Source organism: Stegostoma tigrinum, chromosome 8 (assembly GCF_030684315.1).
Source record: "Stegostoma tigrinum isolate sSteTig4 chromosome 8, sSteTig4.hap1, whole genome shotgun sequence".
Lineage (NCBI taxonomy): Eukaryota > Metazoa > Chordata > Chondrichthyes > Orectolobiformes > Stegostomatidae > Stegostoma > Stegostoma tigrinum.
The window spans coordinates 46,118,929-46,140,842 of record NC_081361.1 but is presented as its reverse complement, the minus strand read 5'-3'; the positions used below and the strand labels follow the sequence as shown (position 1 = coordinate 46,140,842).

General features: G+C 40.1%; 1 protein-coding gene across 2 annotated transcripts in view; it reads left to right on the top strand.

The window, feature by feature from the left end:
- The window catches only part of LOC125456152 (cytosolic phospholipase A2), a 126,352-nt gene that overhangs the window by 32,972 nt on the left and 71,466 nt on the right, over positions 1–21,914 (top strand). For both annotated transcript variants that reach the window (XM_048538937.2, XM_048538938.2), the window contains exons 3-4: positions 2,230–2,311; positions 20,053–20,201. In XM_048538937.2, coding sequence (XP_048394894.2) covers positions 2,230–2,311; positions 20,053–20,201 — 231 coding nt within the window. The remainder of the gene's footprint in view (positions 1–2,229; positions 2,312–20,052; positions 20,202–21,914) is intronic.

Sequence of the window (21,914 nt, the reverse complement as noted above, 5' to 3'; positions counted from 1 at the left end):
ACAGTAAGAATAGAAAGTTAATCTTGTGAATGCTGATGGTCAAACAGATGAGGGTGTACTGATTCAGGGATTGTGGAAAGTTCACGTGCAGGTAAAGCAAGCAGCTAGGAAGATCAATAACATGTTGTCTCGTCTTGCAAGGGGGCTGGAGTACAATGCTAAGGATGTCTTGCCAGCCCTGTTATGGGGCTTGGTGAGATCACACTGAGAGGTGCTTCCACTGGCTGGAGAACCTTAAACATGGGGGCATAGTATCAAGAAGAGGATTGTTCAATTATGACTGGGAAAAGGAGAAATTTCCTCATTCCGACAGTTGTCAATCTCATTGAATATATTCAAGGCTGAGATGGATTGATAATTGGTCTTTTTGGGAATTGCAGGATATTGGAGATAGGCAGGAAAGTGTAATTGAGGCAGAAGGTCAGCTAGGTTTGTATCGAATAGTACAGCAGGTTCAAGGGACTGAATAGTTTACTCCCTCTATTCCTAATCCTGCTCCTCCTACAGCAATGTTCAACTGCTGATTAGTACTAATTTTTCAACTGCTAATTTTTGCTAGCCCCGTGCTCAATGATTGACAGTCTCTAAGTCAAACCTAGGTCCTTTGTGCTATCTGTTTGACAGGAGGATCTGGTTGAGCTCTCACTGTTTAACTCCTCTCCTCCTTAATTTTCCCATTAAAACTATGAAAGGAGATTGAACCAAGCCTCTCAGAACACCTTATCTTCAAATTACTGTTCAGTATTGCCCACTGGAATGGAAGCACTATCATAATACTATCGAGGGGTGATCTGTATGACATGATGAACAGCTCTCTATTAGATCTTGCAAGACTAAGACATTCAGTACCTTTATTTAAGGTGAGAATTTCTGTTATTCTAATCATTTAACCTTGCTGTCTTTTAGACAGTCTCCAGTGCCTCTCCAGTAAAGCAATTTATGTTAACCAAATATAAGATTTGGTTAGGTATTCTTTCTTTCTTTCCCTGTAAAAGATTTAGAATTTTATGTGTTTTACTGTGGTTTATCCAAAATTTTCAACAACCTTCATTGCTCCATATTTGAAGTCTGGAATAGGCTAGACATACTAATACTCTGCAATATTAAACAGATCACAATGTTCTTTAAACTGAAATTTCTAGACACTGTCAAAAATCAACTCTAGCTATATTTTGGTGTGAGACGCGAGAGAATGATTACTGCTGTGAATGTGGAAAGTCATTTCTTGTTCTCTGTATTTAGGTCTAGGTTGTTAATTACCATTTCCAAGGCAATTCAGGTCTTCAGAACTCTATACCTTTCCATTTCAATGCTTTTTGGTTGCTGCAACCTGTAACTTGGAAGCTGTCTGAATGATAAGGACATTATAAACTGTGTTTCGAGTGTAATGAGATATAGATGTCACGCAGCTACAATCTGCTTCTGAAGTGGGGGAGATGTAGCTTTGAATTATCGTGAGGACTGTTTGTAAAAGCTGTCTGGAATTGGAGCAATGTTCCATTCTTGTGAATTTTGCTCTGCTTCTTTGTAAAGTTAAACAATCACTTCAACAGTTCTGGTGTAGCGAAGGAAAAATTCATTGCTTGTGTTTTAAAATGGTGAAAAATGTGCTTTCAAATGTTGGAGCAAAACGTAACTGGTTCTCAAATCTGCAGTTTTAACATATTACCCTTTGATAGGTATCTGAAAAATATTGACACTGTTTGAACACAAGGCAGTCGTTTAGGACTGCTCCTGTCCTATGGACATCAGTGAAAGATGGCATTGGGTACCAACTGCTATTCTGCAGCTCCTCTGTGTTTGAGGTTCGATATTGTGGGGGAATAATGCCCATTTGCTGACCTCTGAATTTCCAATGCAAACATTCATCCTTTATTTATATTAAACAGTAGATCCAAAAAAATTAAGAATCTCTGATCCCTCTCTCAGGATGAGGCTGTCCACGTTTTTTGATGTAACTGGATTGGTTGGTGGGTCACTGAGCGGGTCACTCAGTCAAGTTCTGAACTATGGAGCCACTAAATATAAAAGAGCCTATTCCCTATCAATCTACCTTATACCTTGACAAACTTAAAGGACAGGCAAGCACCTAACTCTGATAACTGCGAAAACTAAGGCATGAATTATATGTGGATCCAATTTCCTAATATTGAAACAAACTGAAAATACAGAACCTGATGAGAGGGGCTCTACATGATTTTAAACTGTTAATTTCCAATCTGTTTTTAGGTTGAACATCAAGTTTCCCACAGATTAACTGTGTCCGTGCTAAGAGCTGAAAAAGTAACAAAGGGAACTTTTGGAGATCTACGTAAGTACTTTATAGAGAGTTTTGTTTATTCATTGTCGGCTTTGGCTGATTTATTCTTTCACATGCAACTTACTTCATAAATCAGGGTGTAGTACATAATCCAGATGAGTACTTTCATGTACTAAGTAAGACATTAAACTGAAACCTAGTCTGCCTCTGAACCCGTGACTCAGGTGGATATTAAAATTCTCACGATGCTATTTAAAGATCAGGGAATTTTCTCAGTGCTCCCAGCAACATTACTCCCTCAATCAACAGAAAAAAGCAGATTAACTGATCATTCATCTCAATTCTGAAATGTTGCTCATGCTGAATGGTTGATGCATTTGTTAGCATGAAAGCAGTGACTGCAGGTTATAAGTAATTAATTGTGCCTTTTCAGACTGTTAATTTAACAAAGTGCTGTATAGAATAGTACAGCACAGGAACAGGCCCTTCAGCCCATGATGCTGAACATGATGTCAAATTAAACTAATCCCTTCTGCCTGTCCTGGGTCTATATCCCTCCGTTCCTTGCATGTACATGCACCTATCTAAAATTGTAAGAAATTTGAAAACTTACAGGATTGTGATCCCTGGTAACAAAGTGTGGAGCTGGATGAACACGGCAGGCCAAGCAACATCTTAGGAGCACAGATGCTGATGTTTCGGGCCTAGACCCTTCATCAGAAAAGATTTTTCTGATGTAGAGTCCAGGCCCAAAACGTCAGCTTTTGTGCTCCTAAGATGCTGCTCAGCCTGCTGCGTTCATCCAGCTCTGTACTTTGTTATCTCAGGTTCTCCAGCATCTGCAGTTCCCATTATCCCAGCATTGTGATCACTTTTTGGAGAAAGGGAGACAATCTATTTTTAGGGCACCTTCGTTAGCCCCTTTCCCATTTGAGGTGAGGGGATGGTATGCTGAGGAGGACTGCTCAGTCACAGATGTTACCTCTGTCCCAATGCAGTTATCCAACAGCCATCACACACTTTTCACGTATGGCTCACAACTCCCACATTCCTAGTCCTGTACCCATTGCCAGTTCTCCATCATTACAGGTCTTGGTATGTAGACAATGGCAGAAGCCTGCCTGTGGCTTTATTTAAACTGGGGACCTAAGCATACCACCCATTGCCCACGTGTACTTGATGGGTTCGTGATATATTTTGTCAATGTGATTGCAACCCCATTGCTGCTGCAGCTGTCTTCCACCTTCATAGGTGGTGAGATACATAGTGTTTCTTCACCTGTTCTGCCATTGAAGAATATTTGTTCCTTCATCTGTTTTGCCATTGAAAAATATTTGGATTGTACTTGGTCTGGCATTTCCCCTTGATCTTGCTGCCATGGGAGGTCCTGCAGGAGGTAAGGATGTCCTGGCAGCATTTCCAATACATTGTGACCTCCCCGATATTTTTCTGACCTCCTCCAGTAGTTATACAATAGTCTGTGCTGTCTGGTGTGTTTTGATTAGTCATTGACAACGCCAAACTATGATGCAACGCTTAACGGTAAGTAAACATCAAAAATAAAACTGTGAGATAGTAGGAACTGCCAGTGCTGGAGTCTGAGATAACAAGGTGTAGAGCTCTACACCAGCCCAATTGTATCAATGTGGATTTCACCAGCTTCTAAATCTCCCCTCCCCCCGCTGCATCCCAAAACCAGCCCAGCTCGTCCCCACCTCCCTAACCTGTTCTTCCTCTCACCTATCTCCTCCTCCCACCTCAAGCTGCATCTCCATTTCCTCCATACTAACCTCATCCCTCCCCCTTGACCTGTCCGTCCTCCCCGGACTGACCTATCCCCTCCCTACCTCCCCACCCATACTCTCCTCTGCACCTATCTCCTCGTCTATCTATCTTCAGTGCGCCTCTCCCTATTTATTTCAGAACCCTCTCCCCATCCCCCTTTTCTGACAAAGGGTCTAGGCCTGAAACGTCAGCTCTTGTGCTCCTGAGATGCTGCTTGGCCTGCTGTGTTCATCCAGCCCCAGACTTTGTTATCTTGGATTCTCCAGCATCTGCAGTTCCCATTATCTCTGCTCATTCATCTGTATTTATAAATATTTATGAATTTGCTTGTTTTAATAAGGCACACTCCAGCATTGTCTTGGAAGAAACACTAGCAATCTCTGCGTCTGATTAATTTTAACCCTGGCAGAGGAGATCTTATAGGTTGGTGTGCAGGGATGTAAAGCTATTTGCATTAGGTATGAATGTGTTGAATGTGGCTGTGAAATTATCTGATTCGTCTTTGACATTATGCTTGTCCAGGATTGGGGTCTTGTGCTCCATGCAAGGAGCGGCATTTATTGAATGATGTTATGAATGATCTATGGTTGTCAGTGGTCATGAGTATGGTCAACAGATTTGGATCACAATCATGAGGAGGCAGGCGAGAATCAGAAAGACTCAAATAATAAATGTAAAATCACTTTGACTGTATGCAGAGTAGATGTGCTTTTTTAAACTTGGAGAACTCTTGTGAAGTTTGAAATGGAAATGGGATGTACACAATAGAAACTTGTGCAAAACTTCCATCACAGTGTTTGATATCAATATTCACAATCAGCTATTTGAAAATATCCAAGATATCTTTATCCAAATTTATTCAAGCTTCCAGTTGGTATGAACATGGAACAGTGATAGATTCTCTGGCAACAGGTCCTGGTCTACTATTTTGTAGTTTTCCAGAAACATTTGGAACACTTGCAGAATAAAGCATTTCTAGCATTCAAATTCAATCTTGTGCTTCCACCAGTTTCTGTTGTGTGAGAGTTTGGGCTATCAAAGCTCCTGTGATGTGAAAGCTTCTTCAGAAGCTAAAGGTTAGGTTGGAGGTCTGGGTACCTAGAAGATTGGTGGCTCAGAAGGTGGCCTTTATGCCCATTGTGCCAGTTATTACAAAGGACTTTGGGACTCTATTCTTGGGTGAAAATGAGTCCTGTGTTCACATATGCTTGCAGCATGACTGGCTTACCATTTTTACCGCAGCTGGCCTCCTTTTTGGTTGGCTGAGAGTCTGCCATTTAAAGTAAGAGCGCTGGTCAGACTCAGCTGCTTGTCCATTTAGAGGAGAAGTGGATGCTGCTGAGGAAGCTCTGGGGAGCACCTCAAGGTGGAGATGCTATCGTAGAGATGAGCTCAATTTTAAATGCAGAATGCCTTAGGCCAGAAGGACCTGCCAGACACAGTTGTCATGAGGGATCACTGGGGTCCCTGGGGCTGTCTGTTTTGCCTGCAGCGTCCTGTGTGAGACTTGGAGCCTCAGTTCCCAGTAAGTCCCTGAATTCCATCACGAGGCAGCCTCCACGAAGTTGGTGGCCACTCTGCATACCAGTAGCCTGGCAACAGTAAAATAGCATTTGCCCTGTAAAATGGGACTTAACAGGTCCTTCAATGAGCAAACTTGGCTGGGCAGTTGGTTAAACCAGGCAGCAGACTCTGGGGAAAGTCAGCGGGTCAACATAGGGAATCATGTTGATGTGGCTCTTGGCTATTTTTCCAGTCCACTTCCTTCTTTCCACAATACCTGGAGAGCCAGTAAAATTCTGTCCATTGTGTCTGTGCTGGCCAATGCATGAACTGTTCAGCCCTAACTAAATCTACATAGGCCCATTGCAAAGACCCATAACTGATCTGCCAAAATGTATTTTCCAGACCTCAGAGAGGCCTCTTCAGCTTTCATCGGTTTCGATGGAAAAATATATGCTGAAAATGTCTGCACAAAGGAAGCAGTTCTTATAGTTCCATTTTTTTATGGTTGGTATTTTACTCTGGCACTGAGTGACTGAGTTGCCTATTTAAAATAATCAGGAAATCATGCCCACACCCAATGATGTGTAGTGTGTGTCTCAGAATAGTTACAATTCTTTATATTACATATCAAAACTCCGGTACTTCTGCTATTTGTATTCTTAAACGTTCGGTGGTAAATTGGCCAAAATCCGAGTGTTGTGGTAGGAAAGAATGGCACTTTGTAACAGTGCAAAGCATCAAGTTACAACTTGCGATAAGTTTGATATCTGAGCATTAGCACATGTGAGCACAGTTCCCTGTTGTGGAATTGGGTTGCAAAACAGTAAGTTAGCACTTTTGGTGTAGGCCTTTCATTGGAAGTGGAAAAAGTCGCTGATGGTCAAGATTCCAATTCGAATTGAAGGGCGAATACACGCACACATCATGTAAAATTTCTCCCAGTTCTGAAGAACTGAAATTCTAACTTATTTGTTCCCTTTGCAGATGTGAACTGACCTTTTCACATTAAAAGTGGTTCATCATAGGCAACTGGAAACAACTTGATCATATACATTTGATTAAAGATTTTCTGCAATTGACAAAACATAAATGAATGTGTAGCGATTAACGAGGTCAGCCAGATGGACCTCATAGAATATGAGTTCCTTGATTAGGGCTGTCAATCAGGGAGCCCTGGCTGACAGATTATAAATAGGAGTGTCACAGGTTCTGCTCACTCTGAGAACTGGCTCTGAGGAGGCTGGACCAATGTCAAGTACTACACATGTGTAAGTAAAGGATGATTTGATGGTGGGATACCAGCCTCTGTGCAGTTATTTCAGAATGAATTAGGAATGGGTAATGAATGCTGATTTTGCAAGTTATACGCATGTCCTACAACAGCTTGCACTTGTACAACTTAATAAACAAAGAAGCTTCATAGAAGCATTGTAAAAGAAAATGTGATCCTGAGCCAGATGTGGAGATAATAGGGAGCTGAGCACAAGCTGAGTCAAACGGTTGGGGGTTTCAGAACTATTTTGGAATGACAGAACCTTGGAATGGTGGGTGGGGCCTTAAATAAACATTTTCCTGGCTGGATGGGGGTACAGAGGGAAGTATTGGAAGAAGCTGATCGCAGTCTTGGTGACAAAAAAAACCCATGAGCTCCTCACCACATCTCATTTGACTTTGAGTCGATATCAATCTACATTTCTGACTGTAAGTCTTTACCTCAGTACTGTGCAGTAGTGTCAGCTTAGCTTACACATTCCAAGCTTGATCGCTTGAGAATTCTGTCAACTCTCCCACAATAACCTCTCAGATGTATTTCACAATTACTATGGAAATGGTTGATTGACGCCTCATTTCTGAGTCAAAATATTTACGTGTAACTTCTGGTCTTGATCATGTGGCTGACAGGACAATGCAGTGAGGAAACTGAGTTGCTGGGGGCTCTTACTCCCTACCTGGGGAACATCACAGTCTCCAGTGCCCACTTCTACTCCAATGCCCATATAGGCCTTGGGGTTGTGCATGATATAAGCAGTTGTTTATTCTTGTGTTGTATATTTGTTCTTGGCCTTCTCAAAACTCTGTATGTGTCCCTTGTAAAGAATCTATCAACATCCAGAACTGCAGACTACAGTCTGATGAACATGGCCACATCACTAAGTCCAGTTTAAATTAGATGTATCAGTGTCAGATAGAGGGGGAGAGATGTTGGTTCGCTTCCGTTAATCAGGAAGGGAAGAAAGCTGTGGGAGTGCAGAGTTACTTAACTCCTTTCACTATCTCTCTGCTAAGATAGCACTGCTCTTACTTTGCTGATAAAACTGTTCTTTTTGTTTGTAATTGTTCATTTATGCACTGTTGTTAATATATCTGCAACGAATGTGTGAATGTACAATGGAATTTGAAATGAATTGAGTTTTGGGCTTTTTGTTTTTTAAAGGAATCTGTATAACCTGTAATTGAGTTGATATTTCAGACAATCGTTTCAAAGAAACTGATTTGAGGGAAAGAATTTTCAGATGTCAGATATCTGTCTACTGCATCTTATACCGTAATCTCAACTTATTTTCCATCTGTGTTGTTTGTATTCACTGGCAACAAATTAATCGCTAGATAATTAATTATTCTTTGTTTTATGTAGATACAGCGACTGGTTTATAACTACTGTCAGTAAAGATAACTTAAAGCAGTAAATCACTTGAGAACAGACTATAGACAAATGAACACTTTGGCTGTTTTATTTAAAAGCTTTGGCAGCTGATAAAGAATTATATGTAGAATAAACTCAAGATGAAAAATCGAAGGGAAACAATAGTGGAAAACTGGTCGGCATGCCTGAGATACTGCAGGGCTGTTTTCTAGTTGTTGCCTATCTTCTTAGGGATGTAATAGTAAATAGAGTGCACAAGTCAGGTTTACCTAGAACTTGGCCACCAGACTGACAAACAATACATCCTTTTGTAGTTCCATCCTTTTTAATGCAGTATCATTGAGCATCTGATGTCCTTTGGAAGCATGGTATAAAGTTAAAGGACCTTGTTTAGACAAATGCTCAGTTTGTTACAGCTTACACCCCTGCTTCTCCGTCATTACTTGAAAATGAATTCCAGCAGAGATGTGAAAGCTTTGTTTTATGTACATGACCTTAATAACTATTCTGGCATGCTAATGTGCTGAAAAAATCTACACAACATAATTTGGTCCTGAGCTCATATGTGGTGCTGATACTAGATCTTGAGGAGATCAAGTGGCTGACCTGAAGCAGTTTGCAAACAATTCAGGCGTTGACTTAAGCTGGATATACTTTTAGATCCTAATATATTTGCCATTCCTAAACCAGGGCTAAATGTCAGTGTTTAAAGTATTTTGAAATATGTGGACTGCAACACATGTTCCAATAAATATCCATCCATATACACATTTTCAGACATGTTTTATGTCACCAGGCCTTGACCTTCTCCTTGCTTGAAGTCCTTTCTATAAATATAAAGATTATGCATTGGCTTTAGAAACAACATTGGTGTTTTAGGTTGGGAGATTTGGTATGATTGCTGTGACAGAACAAACTTTAGGGCACAACCCTACGACTCATTATTTATTTTTGGAATATATTCAAATCCACATGCATACAAATTTGATATATGCAAAATCTTGGCTAAGGCCTTGTTCTCTGTAAGTAGATTTGCTCAAGCATTAATTTAACCCATAGTGGTCAGACTGGCTCAAATCTTTAACTCTGAATCAGAATCTTTGGAGTTTAAAGCTTGGACCAGGACTTCACTATTTAATATAGGCTGTTACAGGCTGGGAGGATAGAGGAGATTGATGTTAGTAAGGAAGATGTACTTGAATTTTGACAAAGTTGAAGATAGGTAAGTCCCCTGGGTCTGCTAGGATTTGTCCAAGGATTCAATGGGAAGCAAGGGAAGAGATCACAGGGCCTTTGGCAATGATCTTTTCGTCCTCACTGTCCACGGATATAGTGCCGGAAGATTGGAAAGAGGCAAACGTCATTCCCTTGTTCAAAAATGGGAATAGGGATAACTCTGGAAATTACAGGCCAGTTAGTCTTACATCAGTGGTAGGCAAATTATTGGAAAGGGCTCTGAGAGGTAGGATTTATGAACACTTGGAAAGGCACAGTTTGATTCGTGATATTTAGCATGGATTTGTGAGGGGTAGATCATGCCTCACAAACTTATTGAATTCTTTGAAGAGGTGACCGAACATGTGGATGAAGGTAGAGCAGTGGATGTGCTATTTAAGTAAGGCATTTGATAAGGTTCCCCATGGTAGGCTCATGCAGAAGGTAAGGAGGCATGGGATGGGGGAAATGTGGCAGATTGGATTCAGAATTGGCTGACCCTTAGAAGACAAAGGGTGGTAGTGGATGGAAATATTCAACATGGTGTTTACTTACAAGTGGTGTACCACAAGGATCTGTTCTAGGTCCTCTTCTATTTGTGATTTTTGTAAATGATTTGGATGAAGGAGTGGAAGGATGGATGAGTAAGTTTTCAGACAATACAAAGTTGGGTCATGTTATGGACAGTGCAGAGGGCTGTTCTCAGTTACAAAGGGACATTGATAGAATGCAGAGCTGGACTGAGAAGTGGCAGATGGAGTTTAACCCTGAAAAGTGTGAGCTGATTCATTTTGGAAGGACAAACTTGAAAGCAGAATATAGGGTTAACAGAAAGATTCTTGGCAGTGTGGAGGAGCAGTGGGATCTTGGGGTTCCTGTCCACAGTTCCCAGAAAGCTGCCACCGAGGTGGATAGATTTGTTAAGAAGGCATATGATGTGTTAGCTTTCATTAATAGAGGGATTGAGTTCAAGAGCCATGAAGTTACGCTCCAGCTATAAGAAATCCTGGTTCAGCCACATCTGGGGTATTGTGTCCAGTTCTGGTCACCTCATTACAAGAAAGATGTGAAAGTGTTGGAAAAGGAGCAGAGGAAATTTACCAGGATGTTGCCTGGAATGGAGGGAAGGTCTTACGAGGAAAGTTTGAGAGAGCTAGGGCTTTTCTCTTTAGAACCACAAAAGATGAGAGGTGACTTGAGAGAGGTGTACGAAATAATTAGAGGTATAGATAGACAGCCAGAAACTTTTTCCTAGGGTGGAGGTAGCGATTACAAGGGGGCATAGTTTTAAAGTGAGTGGAGGTAGATATAGGGGAGATGTCAGATGTACGTTCTTTACTCAGAGAGTGGTAAGAGCATGGAATCCATTGCCGGAGAGGGTAGTGGAGTCAGCCTCTTCAGGGGCATTTAAGCAGCTATTAGATAGGCATATGGATGATAGTACAAGGTCAGGGTGGAGGTTAGATAGACCTGAGGATGAGGGTAAAAGTTTGGCATAACATTGTGGCCGAAGGGCCTGTACTGTGCTGTACTTTTCTACGTTACCTCAATGCAATCCTGACAAAATATGATGTTTTTGGATGTCACACCAGGATGAGCTGTTATACTGAATGCTGGTAACTCTGGCTGACTTCAAAGATCTCATGGTGTTATTTGAAGCGCTGGGAGTTGACTTTGTTTAAGGCGTTTAATGGCTACCACAAACTAACATGAAAGATAGCAATATCAAAGGTAAATTTCACATAACAACAGCAAGCCAGTTAATACATTATGTACAATTGCCATTCTTCAAACATTCCCCTTTTCATTTAAAACAATGTTGCACTAACCAATTACAGGTACAGGTTATGTAACGTTTTAAAACAGAAAGTTATATTTTAGGTTAGCAATGATTCCAGTGTGTTTTATTTTCATCAGTCACTGCATATGCATTTCATCCATTATCTGTAAAGTGTTCAGGTCTTTTAATGTTGTGCACCAGATGTTGTCTTTCAACAGTCTTCTGAAGGAGGGGCATTGGAGCCAAAATGTTAGTTCTGCTGTCACTCCACAGATGCTGCCAGATGTGGGCTTTTCCTGCAATTTCTGTTTATTGTTTCTGATTCCCAGCTGCTAACTTTCAATTTCAATGTCTAATTTGGATATTTCTAGAACATGTTGATCTGTAATTGCTAGTTTTTTTTTGAATTGAGTGAAAACTGTGTCTTCGTTCTGTGCCCCAACATCACTGCACAGTCTTAGCAATGAGCTTGCATAGAGGTTCACCCTCTGATGACAAATTAGGCAAGCACTTTGATAAATATTTCACAAATGCAGCAGGAAAGAAAATTTCCATTTGGAGGTTCAAACATCTGTGGGTAACTAAAAAAATGTTTAAGATAGTATCAAACTTAAAGAAAGAGCATGCAAATATATGCGCCTGAGATGCTGCTCGGCCTGCTGTGTTCATCCAGCCTCACATTTTATTATCCAGCAAATATGTAAAGATGGGTTTCAGATGGAAAGATTGGGCAGAATATAAAAATAGAGCAAAGAATTATAATAAGAATAAACAGAATACAAATTCAGTGAAAGATTAATAGGGAACGATAAATTAAATAGCAAAAGATAGCTAGCTAGAAATATAATGACAGGAAAAGTTGCTCAAGCTATTTAAAACAGAAGAGAGCTAACAAAATGATTATTTGTCTTGTAGAGAGTCTGGGTGTTAATAATGGAAAATAAGATTATGCAAATGAATTCGACAGGTAATAGCTGGAAAGGGCAAATTGTCTTGAGGACAAGTCACACAGGCTAATCTTGTATCCATTGGAATTTAGAATAATAAGAGACAATTTAATTGAAATGTAAAATTCTGAGGTGTTTTGACAGGATGGATGTGGGAAAAAATGTGTGAATGCCTAGAATTAGGGGCCACTATTTAAAAATAAGGCATCATCCATTAAAGACAGAGATGAGGGGAATTTGTTTTCTTTTCAGAGGAAAAATAGACCCCACTCCTGTAGCCACAACAGCACAAGAAAGCCACAAAGAGCTTTAGTAAACAGGAAAGGCTTTCTCTCCAGGCATGCTGAGCTGGTCTTTGAAAACCACAGCAGGGCTGTGTCAGTCTGAGTCATATTTGGCGATCCTTAATTGATGACTCATCGATTTTCCCCTTATTCCGCACATACTTTTTCTCCCCTCCTGAAATATCTGAGAATGAATGAATGAATGAATGATTGATTTATTGTCATGTGTATTTTGCAGCGCAAAAACAGTAAAATACAGGGATAAAGTTTTCTAATGTCACCACTGTCTGGCTCCATTTTGAATAGTTTAAAAATAGGGAAAGAAAGTAGAAAAATAGAGCCTAAAGAGAGTCCATCAGTCCTGAGCCAGCTCATCATCAGTGATGCCTGTGCTACTAACCCTCCTCCGTTGCCTCGCTGCCACATATGCCAGACCCAACCAACATCAAAGTCACCAATTCTCAAGCATCACCCATCGCCCCACAGCCTACCTTACCGATGTCATTCCTGCCGATGTAGCAGCCTCCAATTCCGATGCCAGGCCCCATGCTCAGCCCAGAAAAGAAAGTACAGGCTCACCGGAATCCATGCTGGGCCCACTTACTGCTGCAATGAGGCCCATACAGGAATCCCTCAATGCTGCCAATTCTGTCCAAGCTCAGGACAGGAGGTGAGAGATAAGAAAAAAACAAGAATTTTTTTTTAAAAAAAGGGAAGGAAAAGCAGTCAGAGCTGACGAGCCCCAGCCCATAAGCTGTATTCTGCTGCCTTCTTGATGACAAAGGACTTTATCATTGCATATATAGCAAATAACAATCTTTACAATCCCATTGTGATTGAGCGGCTCAGGTATAACTGCCTTGAGAACCACCAGGGAAAGCATTAATCCCACTTTTGGATAATGAAGCAAAGTTGATTGATTTTGTAGCTTAGTCCTGGTGGCCAACCATCTTGAAAAATAAACACTTGAAAGCCAATCAGCTAGAGGAACTCAGTCAACAGTTCGAAGTAACAAGATTGTTTGTCTTATGTTTTGTAATATAGTATTTGCTTATTGCTGAAAAAAGATGCATTTTCTCGAGGCTCCCCATCTTACAGTCATCAGGGCATCTCAGAAGAAGCTAATTCAGGGGCTAAACCAACATTCATTCTACATGAAAAAAGAGAATGCTGACTTAGTGGCAAGTAGACTTCTTGTCAGTAGACGTTTTGCCAGGGAGAATTCACCCAGGTTCACACGAGACTTGGTTTACATTTTAAATGGAGCAAATTGATTCTAACTGATCAGGACATTCCCTTGAGTAATGAGCCAGCATGCAAGTTAGCTGACAGTCATTCACTCAGGGTAATGCGCTGACCAATCAGCATCAATTCACCTGGTTTAAAAACTTAAAGCCTAGCTGTTAACTGTCAGTCATCATTAATGGGTGCATTCTCCTTGACAATGTCTTTTCTATTCAGAGCCCACCAGCAAACAAATTCACAGTTTCCTCTCACACAAAATAAATGTGGGTTTCCCTCTTGAATGATTATACTTGGGAAATGTTCTGGTAAGTTTAAAATGAAAAACTATGAAGAAATGGGTCTTTGTTTTTCAGCAATACTTATCATAAGAGAACACTATTACAGCCTTGCAATAGAGCTCTGAAACAAGGGGCAAAGATGCACATTAAACTATCAACTGCCATCCTAGGTAGAAATGAGCAAAATATATAGATTCAGCAGCCTTGTAACCACTAAGAAAAATTGATCCACATACTTTACCTATCATTGAATTGACGCTCTCTTCTGACTAATTGAACATTGTAAGCCTCTTCATTGTAGGATTCTGGTCAACACAGGTACAAACTTTGACTGACAGTGCTGAATGAATAGTGAAGCAAGCAATGCACAGATGTTGCTGTGTTCAAGCAAGAAATAAATCTGCGAAAGGGCAAGTTCCATTAAATATAAATTGCGCATTTGCTTTTTAATTCTCAATGCGTGAGACAATGCGTGTACTTCATTGAAAAAAATCAATGTAGGCAATGCACAGTGGTTCTGGCATCATCTGTAAAAACAAGTTTCACCTGAAAAACCTTCAATCTGATTATCACCTTCTAATAATAACTGAACTCTGTATATTCAACATTATCTGGTATCAATTTGGCTTTGGAATCCTTGCATTACTTATTTTACTGAGGTTTGGCTTGTGCTAAGATTTCAATTTAAAAAGCATCATCTGTTAAAAGTTTGATTTTGTTAAGTCTACCAGATGTTTAAATTAAGTAGCTGAAAGAATCTAAAGAATGAAAGCCTGCCTGTAACAACATGTGGTGTTGCATAGTGCTTGGCAAATGATTCATTTAACATTAGTCTCTAGCCAAAATCTTTGGTTAAGAATACAAAGAGGAAAATAGTCACAGAGGACTGGAGGGAGAATCCAAATTGGTTTTTAAAAACTGCAACCTCAATCAATTCATGTGTTAAACAGAGAAGTATAATTTTAAATGTCAGCCAAACATTTCTTTATTTTAAAACACATGCACAAAATTACACATTAATTCCATGCTCTGAGCACTTTGATGTGAAGTTTTCAATGTGCAAAAGATTTTCAAGCACTTCTTTTTCCTTTCGTAGTTAAAACAATGTTTGCCAGACACTTTAAGAAAATATCCCTTCAAGTATTTTTGTCTTAAACCAGATCTGCATTTATTGTGTCAATATTCATTTCTAGTATTTAATTCAGCATTCAGTAATATAGTAATGGCTAATTATATTACTCTTACTCTACTTACTTGTGATCTGAAGACTTACAAAATAATTATTATTGAATTAAGCATTTTTCAGTGACTGAGCTCAAATTAACATCAACACCCAGTTCTCCTCAGAATTTTGTCTTGTTCCTTTTTACAATTGCTTTCATTAAAATAATAATGTGATCCAAATCATTTTGAATAGCCCTCTAATGCCACATTACTTAAGAAAAGGCTAACATGCTTTAATAACTGAAGAAGGGTCCTGCCCCGAAACGTCAACTTTCCTGCTCCTCTGATGCTGCCTGGCCTGCTGTGTTCCTCGAGCTCCAAACTTCAGTGGTGTGGATTCTTGGAATTCTTTTGCAGAATCATATTTTATTGAATACATTAGCACTTGAGGTAATACAAGCAAAGATAAATACTGTATGTAAGTCACAAATCTGCAGTGGCATTGCACAGAGTAAAATTGAAATTGACCTATGTCAGAAGTGAAAAATGGGCTCTGGAAGTGAATGATAAAGTACTAGGGCAAGGTACAAGCTGGGCTGTTGACCTTCTATGACCTATTTGGTGCTATTGGTATAGTCCAACTGGTGAGGTGGTAGACTATTTCTGCAGACATTTTGAAGCCATTAACGAGGTGTGCATCATTCTGCTTTGAGGGAAGTAGTGCCCCTTTAAGGCCACGATGTTTAATTGTTATTGAGTGAACATTGGACAAAACCTAATTATTGTCACAGCTTATCATCACCACCTTGACAATGTGATTGTAATTTTATGATGACTTTGCAAAACATTCTGGCTTCTGTATCAAATTTGTGCCAAATGAATGTGTTTCAATATTCTAGCATGCCTTGTTATGTGTGACACACATATTTGAATGTTGTAATGTGACCGACAGGAAATGCATGCTCGTTATAAAAATTTCCATTATGTAAACAAATTATCTGTGGCACAGGTAAAAGTAAGATAGAGGATGCACTACACATTAAATCATTACACCATGTAAAATGTAGTCTTTTATTCTATTATGTCCAGTTCTTAAGTAAACATTGGGTGAGCTCATTGGTCAATTCAGATTCTTCTACTATTAAGTAAACAAGAAGTATGTTTTTAGCAAAGTCAGACTTACAACATGCAATCTCATGCCTTTAACTTTATTAACTGGTAAATTTTGCATCAAATATACAACTCTGAAATGAGCCATTTGGTCCAAGCAGCCCATACTCCATGCACCATAATTCTGCAAAATCTTTCTTTATGAAAATCCATCACCATAATCCTCGATTACCTTCATCCTCACTTTCCTATCTAGCTTCCTCCTAAATGTTTCTGTACTACTCACTTCAGTCACTCATTGTGATACTGAGTTCCTGGATTTCTCAGGTAACTAACTGATATTGATGGCCTCTAGTTATCCAGTAGTCTATAAAAGGAAACACTTCTCGATATCCACTCCAGCAAATGTCTTTATTGTTTTAAAGACTTCCATCAAGTCACCCTGTAACTGTTTTCTTTCTTGCAAAGTGAATTGTTCAGCCACAGTTTTCATATGCATTCAAAACAGCAACCTTCATTCTTTTACATTGAAAAAAAATGGAATTTTGCACTGGACTGTGTTGTGTTGAACGTACATGGCGACTTTGAAGATAGCAGCATCCTTCATCCCTGACATCATTCTTGTAAACCTCCTCTGGACCCCTCCAACAACTGTACATCCTGGATGTGAGTTTGCTCGCTGAGCTGGAAGGTTAGTTTTCAGACGTTTCGTCACCATTCTAGGTAACATCATCAGTGAGCCTCCGACGAAGCGCTGGTGTTATGTCCCGCTTTCTATTTACCTGGTTAGGTTTCCTTGTGTTGGTGATGTCATTTCCTGTTCTTTTTCTCAGGGGATGGTAGATTGGCTCCAAATCAATGTGTTTCGTCGGAGGCTCACTGATGATGTTACCTAGAATGGTGACGAAACATCTGAAAACTAACCTTCCAGTTCAGCGAGCAAACTCACATCCAGAACCTCAACCTGAGCTACAAATCTTCTCAAAACTCGCTAACTGTACATCCTTCCTTAACACGGTGCCCAAAACTGCTCATAATATTCCAAATGTGGTCTGACCAGAGCCTTAAACACACACACACACACACACACACACACACACACACACACACACACACACACACACACACACACGAGTACATCTCTGCAAGTGTATTCTAGCCCTCCTGAAATGAATGCTAACATTGCATTTGCGATCCTAACCACTAACTGAACCTTCAGGTTAACCTTAAGAGAATCCTGAACCGGGGCTGCCAGGTCCCTTAGACGTCAGATTTCTGAAGCCCTTCCACATTTAGAAAATAGTCTCTGCCTCTTCTTTCAAGCAAAGCGCATAACCTCACACTGTCCCATATTATATTCCATCTGCATTGGTGGTCACCATCATGATTGTGTAGACGCTGGAACAGTCCCTGCAAATTGCAGGGTCATTCCAATATTCAAAAAGGGAGGTAGAGAGAAAACAGGAATTGTAGACCAGTAAGCCTAACATCGGTAGTAAAGAAAATTCTTAAACACATTGTCAAAGTCTTTGTAGAAGACCATTTAGAAAGCAGTGGCAGGATCAGACAAAGTAAGCATACATTTATGAAGGAGAAATCATGCTTGACAAAAATCTGTTGGAATTCTATGACAGTGTAACTAGTAGAGTTGACAAGGGGAGCCCATTGATGTGGTATATTTGGACTTTCAGAAAGCATTTGACGAAGTCCCGCATAAGAGATTTTTGTGCAAAATTCTTAGAAAGGGACTGGGGGAAGTATACCGAGATGATTAGAAAACTAGTTGCTAGAGAGGAAACAAAGAGTAGGAAATCAATGCCTCCTTTTCAGATTGGCAGGCATTAACTAGCAGGGTGCCACAGAGATTTGGTGCTGGAAACCCAGCCATTCACAGTGAAAATGAATGATTTAGATGAGGGAATAAAATACAACATCTCAAAGTTTGCAGATGATACTAAGTTGGATGGCAGTGTGAACAATGGCGAGGATGCATGATCCAGACAGGTTAGGTGAGTGGGCAAATCAATGGCACATGCAGTATAATTTGGATAAATGTGAGGTTACTCACTTTGGAAGCAAAAACAAGAAGATAGTTTGCTAACTGAATGGCTGTAAATTGGGAAAGGGGAGTGTGCAGTGGGATCTGGGTGTCCTTGTGCATGAGTTGATAATGGAAAGTATGCAGGTGCAACAGGCAGTAAAGAAGACAAATGGTACGTTGGCCTCCATTGCGAGAGATGTCAAGTACTGGAGCAGGGATGAGTTGTTGCAGTTATACAGGCCCATGGTGAGGCCACACCTGGAATATTGCATGCAGTTTTGGTCTCCTTTTTTGATGAAGGATGCTCTTGCTCTCGAGGGACTGCAGTGAAAGTTTACCAGGCTGATTACAGGGATGGCGGGAGCGACATATTGAGAGAGATTGACTATGGATTGGAATCTCTGGACTGCAGATGAAAGAGGGGATGGAATTTCACGGAGACTTATAAAATTTTTACAGGACGAAAGACGATAGATTCAGGAAGGATATTTCTGATGGTGGGTGTGTCCAGAAGCAGGGTTCACAGTCTGCGGAATCAGGGTAGACCATTTAGAATGGAGATGAGGAGATATTTCTTCACCCAAAGAGTTGTGACCCTGTGGAGTTCATTGCCACAGGAAGTAGTTGATAACAAAACATTGCATATATTCAAGAGGCGGCCGGATGGCATTTGGGATGAATGAGATCAAAAGTTATGGGGAGAAAGCAGGATTAGGTTATTGAGTTGGACAATCATGATCATGAAGAATGGCAGAGCAGGCTCGAAGGGCCAAATGACCTCTCCCTGCTCCTATCTTCTATGTTTCTTTGTCCACTTTCCTAGCCTGTCGAAGTCCATCTGTGATCCCCCCCCACTTCCTGAACACTCGTTGTCCCCTGCCCATTTTTGTGTCATCTGAAAACTTAGCAGCAATGCCCTCTGTTTCTTCCTGCTGAACTCCACTAGTCACCCGCTGTCATCCAGAAAAAAAACCCTTTAACCCCTTCTGCCAGTCAGCCATGCCAGTAGCTTGCCCCTAACAGTATGGCCCCTAATTTTATTTAGCGGCCTGCTATGCAGCACATTGCTTCTCTGATTTGAGGCCTGTTTTTCTGCCCTCTCTATCTCCTCCCATCACTGGTATAATCCTCTACGTCTTATCATTAAAGCTATTTTCCCTAATCTCTTCTAGCTTCCTCCTATTACATACTCCCAACTGTTGGAACAGAGTTGAGGAAGTAAGTGAGAACTTGTTTGTTTCCTCCTAAAAATGAATAATGCTGCCGGCATTGATGCTGTTCCATCCTGCACGACTGGCATCATCTGGACATGAATTAGAAATATACAATAAAAAGGATAAATGAAAAACCAACACGGGAAGTGGAACAACTTAAAATGGCATTATAAAAGCTTTCTTTTGATCTTTGAGGCACTGTGCATGTTTAAGATGGGATAAAATAGCCTCTTCATCAGAAAAGTTGCGAATGACCATTGAACACCTATGATTAATACAGAAATGAGAAATGTCCTGTTCCCTAGCGTTAAACGCCACAATTCGGTGTGGTCAAAATTCTAAAGTAGGAAGAGTGAAAGAGAAAGTATTCCATTCACTACCGTCACAATTTGGCAGCCTGAAACTAAATATCTATTAAGTTAATTTATCCAAATTAAAAATTCTCAATGGTGCACTCTGGAAAATGCAGTTGATTTTCTATATTTTCCAATGAGGTGGAATGATGGAATTAGGAATCAAAGATATACCATTTTGGAGGTAAGAATCTTTGTGCAGTGACTTTTTTTATGTTCTATTTAGTTGACACTCCTGACCCTTATGTCGAATTGTTCATTGCCACGGCGCCAGAGGGCCGCAAACGGACCAAGTACCTTAACAACATTGTCAACCCAGAATGGAATGAGACATTTGAATTTCTTCTTGACCCAAATGAGAAGAATATTATGGAGGTAAAACTTCACCATCCAGATAATTGGATTTGGATGTTCAGTTTCACTCGTATAGATGATTGATTATCATTGATGTACATTAACGATTTAATATGTTGTATGTAAATGCCATAATCATCTGTGAACTGTTACATCTTATGCAATCTCAAAATTGTCAGAGCATTTCAATTTGTTGACTCTACTGATTAAAAAGGACAACACTTCCATGAAATAAGGCACTGTTAGCGATACAACTCTGAAGAAACTGGGCTTGAAATATGAACTGTTTTTCTCTCCAGTTACATCTGCTGAATTTCTCCAGTACTTTGTTTTTTGTATTATCAAATACTACCTTTATATAGCTCTACCAGTTAAAATATCCTTTCTGAAATTCCACACAGAGACATACAGACAAAATGCATTGGTTTTATGTGTAGAGGGAAACAAAAACTGGGAAAGTACTCAATGGCCCCAGTTCCACAGAATTCTCTGAGATGTCCCTTTTGCTTGTCAGGACTTGGAGTTCTTCAGTCTGTTTTTGCCAGGTCCTTTTCACCTCTCCAGGCAGCTACTGGCGATTAGCACATTAACTGCCAAGTCTCTTATTTGCTATTAGTAAGGCCGTTCCCAGAATTTTGATCCAAAGTCTGAGGAGGAACAATATTAAGTCAGGATGGTGTGTGGATGGTGGGGAACTTTCAGGTGGTGGTGTTCCACACATGTTTTGCTTTTGACCCTTAGGGTGATAGAGGTCCTGGTGCTCTCACAGGTGTCTTGGTGAGTTGCTGCAGTGTGTTACCTAGATGGTGCAATCTGCTGCCACTGTATCAGTGTTGCATTGAGTGAATTCTGAGGCTGCTAGATGGGAACATTTTAGTTATGGCAATGCTCTTATGAACTTCCTTAAAATTGTGCAATCAAATTTGCCCAGTCCTGGAGACTTGAAACTCATGAGCACCATTATTTTCTCTATTACTGTTACTTTGCCTATGTTAATTTTCGTGAATCCTTATTCCTCATTCACTATTATTCTTTGGGATACGTGGTAAGCTGACCTATTCCTCAATTATAATTATCAACAAGAAATTATTCAACGTATCTACTGTTTCCACGTATCCATTCTTTAGGATATGTGGTAAGCTGACCTCCTTCTCAATTGTGAATGTTGACAAGAAATTATTCAGCATATCTACTGTTTCCTTATACCCATTGCCGATATCATCATAATCAGCTTGGAGGGGGCCCAGATTGCTCTTGAATACCATTTTTTTCCTAAAGCAATGAGATTTTTTTGTTATCACCTTTCATATTCCTTGTAAATTTATTTCTGTACTCACTACACCATCTGTTTTGTTCACTCTTTGCCACTCTATATCTTTCTCATTTGCTAGGATTTGCTATTTCCTTGCATTTCTGTACCTTTTCTTACAAAACTATGTTGTCACTTAAGTTGTGCAAATTGTCCCCTTTCATGTTAACTTTTTTTGATCAGCTGACACTGATCTTTTATCAGTAAATTATGACAATCACCATCTCAAAGCATTGAAGCCGTGCGTACCTGGTACTAGAATCTCAGAAACTGTTTTGCATTTCTCCCTTTTAAACACTACATAGTACACTCAACTGTATCATGATCACAAACTATTAGCCTGTTAACAGTTGATTCTCAGTTTTCTGCAAAGAAATATCTATGTCAGAAGCATACACAAAATTCATTATCTTTTGGGTCATGTA